Source organism: Homarus americanus, unplaced genomic scaffold, assembly GCF_018991925.1.
Source record: "Homarus americanus isolate GMGI-L3 unplaced genomic scaffold, GMGI_Hamer_2.0 scaffold13041, whole genome shotgun sequence".
Classification (NCBI taxonomy): Eukaryota; Metazoa; Arthropoda; class Malacostraca; order Decapoda; family Nephropidae; genus Homarus; species Homarus americanus.
In genome coordinates, this window is record NW_024749663.1 from 237,784 (window position 1) to 249,747 (window position 11,964).

The 11,964-nt window shown below is 38.0% G+C and overlaps 2 protein-coding genes across 4 annotated transcripts; both read left to right on the forward strand.

Moving 5' to 3' along the window:
- The first annotated feature begins 1,237 nt into the window (after positions 1-1,237).
- On the forward strand, positions 1,238-6,899 carry LOC121853710 (FK506-binding protein 3-like). 3 transcript variants are annotated; one of them, XM_042348047.1, is made up of 7 exons: positions 1,238-1,331; positions 2,687-2,765; positions 3,932-3,970; positions 4,301-4,417; positions 4,791-4,891; positions 5,412-5,699; positions 5,733-6,899. In XM_042348047.1, the coding sequence occupies exons 2-7, from the start codon at positions 2,708-2,710 to the stop codon at positions 5,799-5,801; spliced, it is 672 nt and encodes a 223-aa protein (XP_042203981.1). In that variant the 5' UTR covers positions 1,238-1,331; positions 2,687-2,707; the 3' UTR covers positions 5,802-6,899. The 3 variants fall into 3 exon arrangements, with proteins under 3 accessions (XP_042203981.1, XP_042203982.1, XP_042203980.1); XM_042348048.1 differs by having other exon boundaries at positions 5,412-5,675; positions 5,709-6,899; XM_042348046.1 differs by having other exon boundaries at positions 5,412-6,899.
- Positions 6,900-8,345: 1,446 nt separating this feature from the next.
- On the forward strand, positions 8,346-9,528 carry LOC121853711 (LYR motif-containing protein 2-like). Its single transcript, XM_042348049.1, has 3 exons — positions 8,346-8,464; positions 8,795-8,935; positions 9,391-9,528. The coding sequence occupies exons 1-3, from the start codon at positions 8,360-8,362 to the stop codon at positions 9,466-9,468; spliced, it is 324 nt and encodes a 107-aa protein (XP_042203983.1). The 5' UTR covers positions 8,346-8,359; the 3' UTR covers positions 9,469-9,528.
- Positions 9,529-11,964: the final 2,436 nt, after the last annotated feature.

Genomic DNA, 11,964 nt, shown 5'->3' on the forward strand with positions numbered 1-11,964 from the left:
AGTCAGTCACACCTTAACCCGAGCCATTTAGGATTTCCACACGTAACCACTGAAGCAAATACCTTGGTAGAAAAAGTTGAGTGCGATAGTAAAGTTTGTAGGTGCAGGAGTGCGTAGTTCCTTGCGTATAGTACTTACTACATCTCTTCTGCGTAGTGGTGTGTGTGTGTGTGTGTGTGTGTGTGTTAGACATTCATAGGGTGTCGCCTTATTGTTTGCCATTGTTTGTATACCTGCATTGTCTGCATATTGTGTGTATACCTGCACTGTGTATGTATATTGTGTGTATACCTGCACTGTGTATGTATATTGTATACCTGTATTGTCTATTATACAGGTTGAATTAATGTAAACTTTAATGATGATTTTACTGAATTAATACATTATCTATCGATCTATCTATCTATCTATCTATCAGTCACTCTCTCTCTCTCTTACGTCACTTAGAGGTAATATTAAATAAGAGAACCGTGTGAATGAACTCAGACACTTACCTAATACATGAGAGTGTGACGTCAACCCAGGCTGATGAAGGCTGGGGTGACGGTGCTGCTCTCTCTCTCTCTCTCTCTCTCCTATTACCGAATCACAGGTAAGAGTCTACAAGTTCAGGTAAAGCATAAGGTTAAGTTAGGTTAGGTTACGGTAGGTTGGGTTAAGTGGGTTAGGTTAGATTATCATTTTTGGTTGTGTTAGGACGGGCTACACTTGGCAAGACTGTAGGTTAGGAAACAAGCTCCTTTATTACCAAGCTGTCATATACTGTACTCTACACACATGACGCCATCAGTCACGCGTTAAGGTGGGTCTTGGAACATACAGGAGAGGATGTATGTCAAACTATCTCACCTGTTGGCTAACCTGTAGTCAATTACCATACTGTTATTGATAGTAAACAATGTATATTAAACTTCGAATCTTTCTTATGTTTATTGTCTAATTTATTTTATATTATCGATCATTTTTGGCAGTAAACTTTAAACTCACTTCTTAAATGTTTATCGAATATTTGCTTCATTGCTTTGGTATTTCCTGCTTAGTCTCGGATCAGCCACCACCACCAGGCAAGCTTCCAATAACTCCCAACCAGAAAACTTTATAATCTGTAAACATTTCTAGGAGGCTCATAAGACGCCACCCTTGTTTATATCAAGAGAAACAACAGATAAATCCTGGAAATCCCTCATACGGGTGAATAAATCTGTGATATAATCATTGTTTTGGTCCCGCGGGTGCGTCTCTCAGCGGCTATAAAACTGGGGAGGTTGTTGCTTCCCTCCATAGTCGAGTAGTGGACGTCCAAGTGGGAGGATCTCTGTCGTGTTACTGAGGTAGGTGGTAGTGGTGGTGGTAATATACGACTGAGTCAAAACTTTCCATTTAAACTTTTTACTTTGAATATTGACTAGACTTATGACTGGCTAGCTACAATTGGGATTATATATATATATTGGTATTTATTGGTCAACTACATGACTGGCCAACCACTGTAATACCTTATGCAATGAATTTCGGGCCACATATACTGTCTTGCACACACACACACACACACACACACTTTCTTTAATGTTTAATTTGTATTTTAATTGTGATCCTCTTTCGTTATAGTGAAGGTGGTAATAGTGAAAAGGTGGTAGTGAGGGTGACAGTGAGGGTAGTGAGAGTGACGATGGTGGTAGTGAGGGTGACAGTGATGGTAGTGAGAGTGACGATGGTGGTAGTGAGGGTGACGATGGTAGTGAGAGTGACGATGGTGGTAGTGAGGGTGACAGTGAGGGTGACAGTGATGGTAGTGAGAGTGACTATGGTGGTAGTGAGGGTGACGATGGTAGTGAGAGTGACGATGGTGGTAGATGAGGGTGACAGTGATGGTAGTGAGAGTGACGATGGTGGTAGTGAGGGTGGTAGTGAGGGTGACAGTGATGGTAGTGAGTGACGATGGTGGTAGTGAGGGTGACAGTGAGGGTGACAGTGATGGTAGTGAGAGTGACGATGGTGGTAGTGAGGGTGACAATCACTTATGATGCAATTAGTCGTAGTAGTAGTAGTACTGTAGGTGTAGTGATGGTGAATAGTGTCTTTACAGTGTATTTTATCAATATGGTGTGTGTGTATGTGTGTGTGTGTGTGTCTGTGTGTGTGTAATGATAATAATAATAATAATTAACGGTTTATTGAAAGAGCATGGCAGCCGGAATAGGGAATGGATCACTTGATAAACAAATAATATACAATTAATATGTGATACAAATATGATATATAACAACAAGGTGGGATAATGTTATACTCCAGGGCATTTCAACATAGTAACAGTGCGGGTGTGAGTGTGGTGGGGTGGGGAATGTGATAACAGGATGAGGTAAGTGCCTGTGTGTGTAGGTGTGACAGGCTGACAGTGTATTGTGTATGCTTGTGTGAGTGTGACAGTCTGTGTGTGTGTGTTGGTTCTTTACTAAACATTATGTAAGTGAATTTTGCTAGACGTGAGAAAGACAGACAGAGACAGCGGGGGAGAGAGACAGTGAGAGAGAGAGAGACAGTGAGAGAGAGAGACAGTGAGAGAGAGACAGTGATAGAGAGAGAGAGTCGTCCTTGCCTGCAATTGCCACCACCACCTCATGTGATCAGCTGTTTAGTTTCGCCAGCGATAGACAACTGAACTGGTGTTATTCCTTTCTTTGTACAGACAGCCGAACAGAGAGCCGAGATGCAGTGTGTCAGCCTCCTTCTGGTGGTCATGTTGGCTGCCCTGGCCTCGTCAGCAGGTGAGAGAGAGAGAGAGTGAGAGAGAGAGAGAGAGAGAGAGAGAGAGAGAGAGAGAGAGAGAGAGAGAGAGAGAGAGAGAGAGAGAGAGAGAGAGAGTTATAAGTACAGTAAAAGAAAAGAGGGACATAGAGAAAGAGAAATGAAGTAATAACGGTAGAGATGGGTGAGAGAGAGACAGAGGGAAGTAGAGATGAAACGGAAATTATAAATGAGAGGGGAGAATGAGGTTACAGTGTGAAGGGGAGGGGAAGAGGGGTACAGTGCCATGGTCGTGTTGATAGAGAACAGGTGGTCGTACTTTAGAGGGCACTGAGTCACCATAGTTAAGGGTTTAGATCACAATAGAAGGGGTTTAGGTCACTATAGAAAGGGTTTAGGTCACTATAGAAAGGGTTTAGGTCACTATAGAAAGGGTTTAGGTCACTATAGAAAGGGTTTAGGTCACTATAGAAAGGGTTTAGGTCAGTAGAAAGGGTTTAGGTCACTATAGAAAGGGTTTAGGTCACTAGAAAGGGTTGAATACAATAGAAAGGGTTTAGGTCAGCAAAGGGTTTAGGTCAGTAGAAAGGGTTTACTATAGAAAGGGTTTAGGTCAACAGAAAGGGTTTAGGTCAACAGCACTAGAAAGGGTTTTAGGTCACTCTAGAAAGGGTTTAGGGTCAAAGAAAGGGTTTAGGTCACAATAGAAAGGGTTTAGGTCACAAGGGGTTTAGGGCCAGTCAGAAAGGGCTTAGGCTCACTAGAAAGGGTTTAGGTCAGAAAGGGTTTAGGTCAGTAGAAAGGGTTTAGGTCACTATAGAAAGGGTTTAGGTCAGTAGAAAGGGTTTAGGTCACTATAGAAAGGGTTTAGGTCAACAGAAAGGGTTTAGGTCAGTAGAAAGGGTTTAGGTCACAGTAGAAAGGGTTTAGGTCACTATAGAAAGGGTTTAGGTCACACTAGAAAGGGTTTAGGTCAGTAGAAAGGGTTTAGGTCACAGTAGAAAGGGTTTAGGTCACTATAGAAAGGGTTTAGGTCACACTAGAAGAGGTTTAGGTCACAGTTGAAAGGGTTGAGGTCACTATTCAAGTTACCAAAGTCATCATACTCTAGGGGTTAAATCATCCTGTTGTGGGAGTTTTTGTCACTGTAGGTAAGAAACTGATTTGCTTTTCCTACCACGTACAGAGACCGAGGAAGGGGCACCCACCACAACAATCGATCCCAGTAAGTGTAACAGCCATCCAGTTAATCCTGTAAAAAAAATCTTCTTCTTCTTCTTCTTCTTCTTCTTCTACATCTTCTTCTTCTTCTTCTTCTTCTTCTTCTTCTTCTTCGTCTTGTTCTTCTCTATTATTATATTATCATTATCATCACATCATCGTAAGTAATTAATTCTAACTAGTAATTCAAACCATATTTTGAATAACCTTTTGCTACAATAAGTTGGCATAATATTTTCAGAATGTGTGTATGGGTGTGTATAGGTGTGTAGTGATGTATGCGTATGGGTGTATACGTATAATACACCTGTGTACAAGGTTGAGGTACTTACAGGCACAGCGGCGAAGGAGAGGAAAGAAGAAGATGACGTGTCGTGGTGGGTGGCTGGCTGTAGGTATTACTGCATCTGGAACAAAAGACCATACTGCTGTGATGACGGCTCCGGCCCTCGTGAGTACTGCACCCTGCTAGTTATGTACACTGAATACTGTACCCTGCTTGTTATGTACACTCTGAGTACTGTACCCTGCTAGTTATGTACACCCTGAATACTGTACCCTGCTAGTTATGTACACTCTGAGTACTGTACCCTGCTAGTTATGTACACCACTAGGTCTATACAAACACTAGTACTTTAGTTATGTACTGACCCTGCAACTACCACACCACCATACTATTTTAACTACAACTACCACCACCACTAACCACCCCATCTACCACCACCACTAACCACCCCATCTACCACCACCACTAACCACCCCATCTACCACCACCACTAACCACCCCATCTACCACCACCACTAACCACCTATTTTTTCCACAGTTCCTCCTGATCACGACGTTCATGGAGGAATATTTTGCCCGCCAACAGACGACCACATCTGTAAGAAGGATGGGATTTACCTGGCCACCCAAGCTATTAAGGTGAGATACTGAGGCGCGGACAGGTCACCAATGTACATAGACAGTGCAGGTATACACACAATGTACATGACAGTGTAGATATATAAACAATGTACAGTTCTTGGCATAAATAATTCGGCATGGAGGGAGTGTAAGCTGCTTCTGCCTCATAATTAAACTTTAAAAAATCAATTTGTTGTGTGGAAAGAAAATCGCAGACGTTTAATCACCATCTCTATACGACCCTGCTAAGTCTCCACCTACCCCCTACCAGCCCATACACCACCCCTTCCTCTGCTTGCCTCCTTCCCTCCATCTCTACCTGCCTGCCTGCCGAATTCTTTTTGTCCATATCTGTTCTTAGATAGTGCAAGCATACAAACAATTTACAACACAAACAGTTCATGTATACAAAATACATACAGTGCAAATATACAAACAATGATACTCAGTAAGTCAATTTTACCAAGCATAGTCCTTTAATTAATAAACAATCCCCTGTTTTACTTCGCTATTTAAACTTGAGATTTTTTTGTGACAGACGGCGAGATACTCCGGGTCACTGCCTCTGGTGAAGGGGCAGCCGAAGGACCAGAAGATGTGTGCCTCTGATGGTTACTGTTTGGAGGATGAGAAGTGTTGCCCCAGTCCGTGTGCAGGACGACACATCTGTCTCCCAGCACTCGAGCCCACAGACGATGAGGAGGATGGAGAATTAGAACAGGAGGAAAATGATGAGGATGAAGATGAAACACAGGAAGAGGAGAACGAGGATGGAAATTTAGTGCAGGAAGAGGAGGACGAGGAATATAGTGACACAGAACAAGAGGAGGAAGAGGAATATAGTGACACAGTTCAAGAGGAGGAAGAGGAGGGTTTAGAATACGACGAAGAGCTGGACGATGAAGAACCACTGGAGGAGGAAGAGTAATGAAAGATATTAAAAAACACAGTTGTCGCTTATACTAAGATACACCGTGGCCGCCACAAATGTGTAAACAGTAAGCAATCATTTCCGATCCTGCGCATTTTTCGCTGTAAACCGTAAAGTACTCATATCAGGGGTTCAAATTTGACATACTATTTTTTTTTTAGGAATAGCTGTGTGTAAAGAATATATCTATAATTGTTTATGGTCCTAAAAATTTAAATGGCAATCTTAATTTAAACCTTCGGACTTTAATAAAAATTTCAGGTGTGTTCGGGACTTAAATGCATCCGTATTACATTATTTTTTTTATCATGTCTAAGTTCAAGAATTCAAAAGTCTTCTTGACACACACACATTAAAAAAAACCTTTTGTCGAGTTTGAACCGTTGATAGTACAGTAGTCATTAAAATTACTCCTCCCCACCCTAGTCAGTCTCTCTTGTTTACTGGAATATTTAAGATACAAAAAACAAAAAAATAAGTATAGTTTTATATGGCAAATGGTTCCACTTTTTATACCGAGTTCAACCCCCCCTCGCTCTCTCTCACGGGTCCATCATTGTATCTTATAGGGACAGAATTCTTCTTTGTAGAGCTGTTCATCATTTTATACACCTGGTAATTAAATATATATGAGTCATTAGATAGTACAATTGATCAATCACATTACCGTATATACCTGAGTATTTAAATTTTACACCTCATAAATTATACACATTAGCATTTAATTTAAAGACCTGGTCATTTAATTATACACCTGGTCACGTAAGTTTTACACCTGGGCATTTAGATTATACACTTGGTTATTTAATTACTATACACCTGGTTAATAATTATTACACCATCAATATTCATACAATAAAATTCTATTAACTTTATTCCACAAGTTGCTTACATCAAGAGAGATGCATAACAGAGACAGTAAACCATCGCTAAATCGTGGACATGAATATACTGGTTGGTTTATCACATGGACATTATTATCGCATTAAGCTACCGTATACACTATACAGTATAGTGGCCCCTGAATATAGCGGCACCAATGTTCTCACACTACCGAGATATGGCAAGCAGTGGCGGCTCGTGAAAAATAAAATGGAGGGACTGCAAGCCTCACACAACAGTAGGATACACAAATTTGACCTACCTCAGGTATGAGTTGTAGTTGATGTCCACGAATTCCCAGGGCATGGTAGTAGTGTTGGTGGTGATGGACCAGTATTAATTGAAAATAAAGTCGGCGTGTCTGCTCTTTGATGTAGCAAAATTGTTTATTACTATTTCATTAAAATCCTTTATTTCTGTTATCGTCACAACCACAGAGCCATTCACATTTCTGATAAACACTAATGTTAAACTGGCGTGTATATTCTTTGTTCCTGCTTGTACTGTTCTGTTGAATGGATAAAACTGGTGTAGGTCTTCCTCTTGCTTTGATTTCAGTCTTTTCATTTAATGTCAGCTGGGAAAAGTTGATGTTTTGCAAATACTTCACTCGATTTTCCATCGTCAAAGGGTAATTAAAGAAAGCACGATTTAACCACACCGTCCACACGTTGTACGAGACTGAGCTGCTTCAAGTGCAGCGGCGGCGGCGGCGCCAATTAATAACAGACATGAATCGTACAGCATTGACAGCAACTATGAAAGTAACTTAAATTTTGGTCTGATTTTAATGAAAATTCACTTAGCAACGTATTGAAAATAATTAGATAACATATAAAATGATATATTTGTTGGTAGTGTATTATTCAGCTGTCTCTCTACAGGAATCATACGCCTGGCAGTGAGTGTCTGGGGGACTGCAGCTCTGCAGCCCTATGCACGAGCTGCCACTGATGGCAAGTGTACAGTAGACTGTACACTCAACAAAACTAACACAGGAGGAAAATTTATTGAAGAAAATGTCTCGATATGCAATCTTTAATAGAATTTCATTACGTTTTAATTCCATTTCTCACAGTTTATTAAGATATATCACTTTTACTCAAGATTTTTCTGTTTTTTGTATTCTGTATTTATAAGTATATTCATATGGAAGCTGCTTGTACCATTCAGTATTTATATATTCGTATTTTTACTAAAGTATTTATGATTTATTTTGTTAGGCATTAGTATGTAATATGTGTTTAGATGAATGTTAGAAGAAATAAGTTTAAACTGTAACTATTAAATCTTGGCTACTGATACACTGTAGTTCATCCCATCGCTACGGTATTGATAAAATGCTTCGTGTATTCAATAAAGTACATTCTATAATATTTTGATTTGTTTTTATTTAAATACGTATCTACAGTAAGCAGCTTATATGATTAATTCACTCCAAATGTTTTTATTGTTGTTGTAAGGAACGTAGTTTAAACGCTCCAAGTTTGTTTTGATTTTAATGTTTCGTTCTTATCCTCTGCAGTTATTCCTTTGTATTAAAAGAGAAATACCTATGATTACCGTCCGACTTAAAAGAAGTTTAATATGTATAATTTTAAACTAAATATTATACATCTACAGTATATGATTTTAATTTTATTTACTATTTATATGATGAAACATTTTACCAGATGAAAACGAATCTTACCTCTGGTGTTGGTGGAAGACTCGGAGTTATGTATTTAAGTGGGATTTTAATGAAAAGATTACCACTAAATACACTGAGCTTAAAGCGGGTAATGTATATTAGAGTCCTCTTTCAGTATAATTAGAATAACAATTGTATGAATGAAGTGGGTTTATAAGAAAGTCGTATTGTTATGGTTGCAATGATGTTGATCAAGTCTGGCTCACCTTTATATCATTGTTGGTAACTTGTTAGGTGTCTTAGCACTTCAGCTCAGAGGTGTTACCTTGGTTTGGAATAGCAAGTCCTGACATTGGTTGTCTTTGATTATTTCACTGTACTGTACTATAGTACTGTACTGTATATCTAGTAGAACAGTACTGTACTGGCCATGATGAGATGCACATATTCATTTCATCCTTATCATTCTTAATTTCAGTTTATGTTGAGAACAGAAGCTATTAAATTATACAGAAATATATTACGTCAGCTGCAACATTTACCAGACAAGTCGCAGCGGAAAGAAATACAGGAGTGGGCTCGAGCAGATTTTGAAGCTCACAGGCATCATGAAGATGAGGTAATGTGCTTTAAAGGTTTTATGTTTGTTAATTTAATACAGGTATAAAATTTTATGTCTTACATCAGGAATATGAATTTCTGTCCGTTAAATTTTGTAATGTACTGTACAGTATTTATCTAATAAGTTCAGTATACTGTACTGTACTATAGTTGAAGTATTTTATTTGTACTTGTTTCCATTACCAGTTTTACTCAAGTCCACATTCAGTTGTGGTGGCATGTTCAGTATAGTACAGTATACTGTATATATTTACAATACGTATAGGTATTAAATTGTTGAATACTCCAATAATCATATGTAAGCTTAAGTGTTGAATTACAGTACTTATATTTTTTTTATTTTACTGCACATCTTGTTAAGTTGCACTGTCTTCTGTGCCTAACTAAATTTGCTGGTGGAAAATTTATTTTATTTTTCATAAAGCTGTAGTTTAAAGTAACTCTTCTCTACAGGAGGTCATCAAGCTGCTCATCATACAGGGGAATAAGCAATTGGAAGAACTTGAAAAATCTATAAAAATAGCTAAGTAGTAGTTCTGTATTTATATTTTTAATGTTTATATTATGTAGATAATAAAAAAAAATTATTTATCAACTGTTTAACACTTTTGGGTTTGGGTTGACGCTCTCCCGTGAGACGCTCGGAGTCTTGCCTGTTATTCACCTCACCGCACTTGACTGCACCACACGAGACATAATTGTACATAATGAGTCATAACAGGCTTGCTATTTGAAGTAAAAATATGGTAAATTTTGCATTAACATTGTAAATAAATTATCTGCCAATACTTTTAAAAGAATTATTATGATAAACTAATTATTTCTATACATTAGCGTGAATAGAAGGCATTAGCATGCACCACACTTTTACCACGTGGAGTAATCTCCTTGCACTTTTCACGTTTCCCATCCCTCCACCCTTGCCAGCAACACGAGGCATGGTTCAAAACTTTTACAACACTGTGAAATGACTGCGATGAACGAGAAATTAACATAAGAAAATGTGTGTCTTGTGTATCTAGCGTTCATACGCAAACAAAATTATTTAATTAAAATTTTTTACTTTATACGCAAATTTGTGTATGAAAACCCTAAAGCGACAATTTATATCCTACACAATTTTGCATATGAAAACTCCGATAGTGTTAATATAAATTGTGCATTTATTAAGCTAATCTGAATAATATTGAAAAAGCCAACAGTAATATTTAAAGTGGGATATACAGCACCTTAGGTAAATACAGGAGTCACAAGGAAACATTGTACTCTCTGTAGCCTAAAATAAGTGGATATCTCAAGAGAATGTGTGTTATGTTCTATGCAGGTATCCCTTGCTATACGAACGTTCAAGCTATGAAAATTCGCTTATACAAATTTCCTATTCTTACACCCCTTTCTTATTAAACAAAAGTTATTCTTATTTATACAAATTTACTCCCTTAAGGTAATGTATCATATTTATATTTTCTTAATTTTTTAATGTGTTAGGCTCTACATTACCATAGTTAGGTACTAATTTAAAGTAGTTAGGTGGGGGTTTTTGTTTGTTAACATACTTTTTTTTTAGGTTCTGTACTCGTACAATATTGGGGTTTTCTTGTCGTTGGGGAACCGAACACAATTTTTCCCATATGTTATGTTATTTGAGATATGAAAATTCACCTAACGAATTATTTTCAAGGCACCTAATCCCTATGTAAAGTGAAGGATACCTGTACAGTATATTGTTGTCACATTTTCCCCTTGTATGTGGGGAAGGGGAATATGGTGCCACCTGCCCCTGGTCTTAAAGTGTTACTGGAAAATTAATAAGAGCATGATGATCTGGCTACTGCTGTATGGATGTTGCTACTGTATTAGAGAGACAATGACAGATCAGGATTCATAATTAATATTTTTGGCTCGCCTTTTAATTTCTGTACAGTATTCCTACTGGGTATTTTGAAGATTTTTTTCTTCTGTTTTTTCACATTAGCTCACCTGGACACAGGTAATTTTTAATGACTTTCACATCAAGGCCTGGGGGGCGAAAATATAATAAAATAATAATAATGATAATAATAATAATAATAATAATAATAATAATAATAATAATAATAATAATAATACTGTAATAATAAAATTAATAAAAATAAATACAAATAAATAACAATTTTAATAAAATCAAATAATAATACTAATAAAAATTATAAAAGACGATATTAATAATAAAAATATATCAAGAGTGAGAAATGACATATGTATGGTGTGTTGTCAAAGTAAGAGAAACAGTTGAGACCCTGCAGTTGTGTATTAATGAGGCAGAAAGTCAGATCAGCAACCTGGGACTTGGTCACAATTTTTGTGATGCCAAATGGCATTAGGGTTTACCATTAGATAACACATTATGCTTCCAAAATGTTCCCAGGCGATAGTACCTCCCTGTTTGGTAGCTGCCTACAACCTACTGTTTATTCAGTCATTACTTAGGAGACATGATAAGTTGTGATGGGGATGCTGAAGTCTGCTCAGTTACATGAGTCAAAAGTGGCTGGAGGAAGTTTAGAGACCTGCCCTCTGTGTGAAAGGAAGAATTTATAAGGCTGGCTTGAGAAATGTGATGTATGGCAATGAAACAAAGGCAGTTTAAAAGGATGACATAAGCAGACTTGAGTCAGCTGAAATGAAAATTGTGAGGCACTTGTGCAATAAGACACTGGAGGCCATGTTCAGAGCTAAGAGGGCAGCTAGGTATTGAGAGTACATATTGAAAAAGCTTTGCATAGAATTAGACAGATATGATTTGGAAAAGTGGAGAAAATGGACTAGACCAATTATGTCAAGAGGTGCATGATCCTAAGAGGAGAGTAGGGGCTGGCCAAGAATGTAAGAAATGACGTTAAGAGTTAAAAAACTTGACAAGAGGGAACGCGGTAGGGATCACAAAGTTTGGAGAGTTGCCAGCAGGTAATTGTGGCTAACCCTCGCAAGTGTGGAAAATAGTTGTCATATGTTGTTGATGAAACATTTGCTCACAAACCTGTCCTT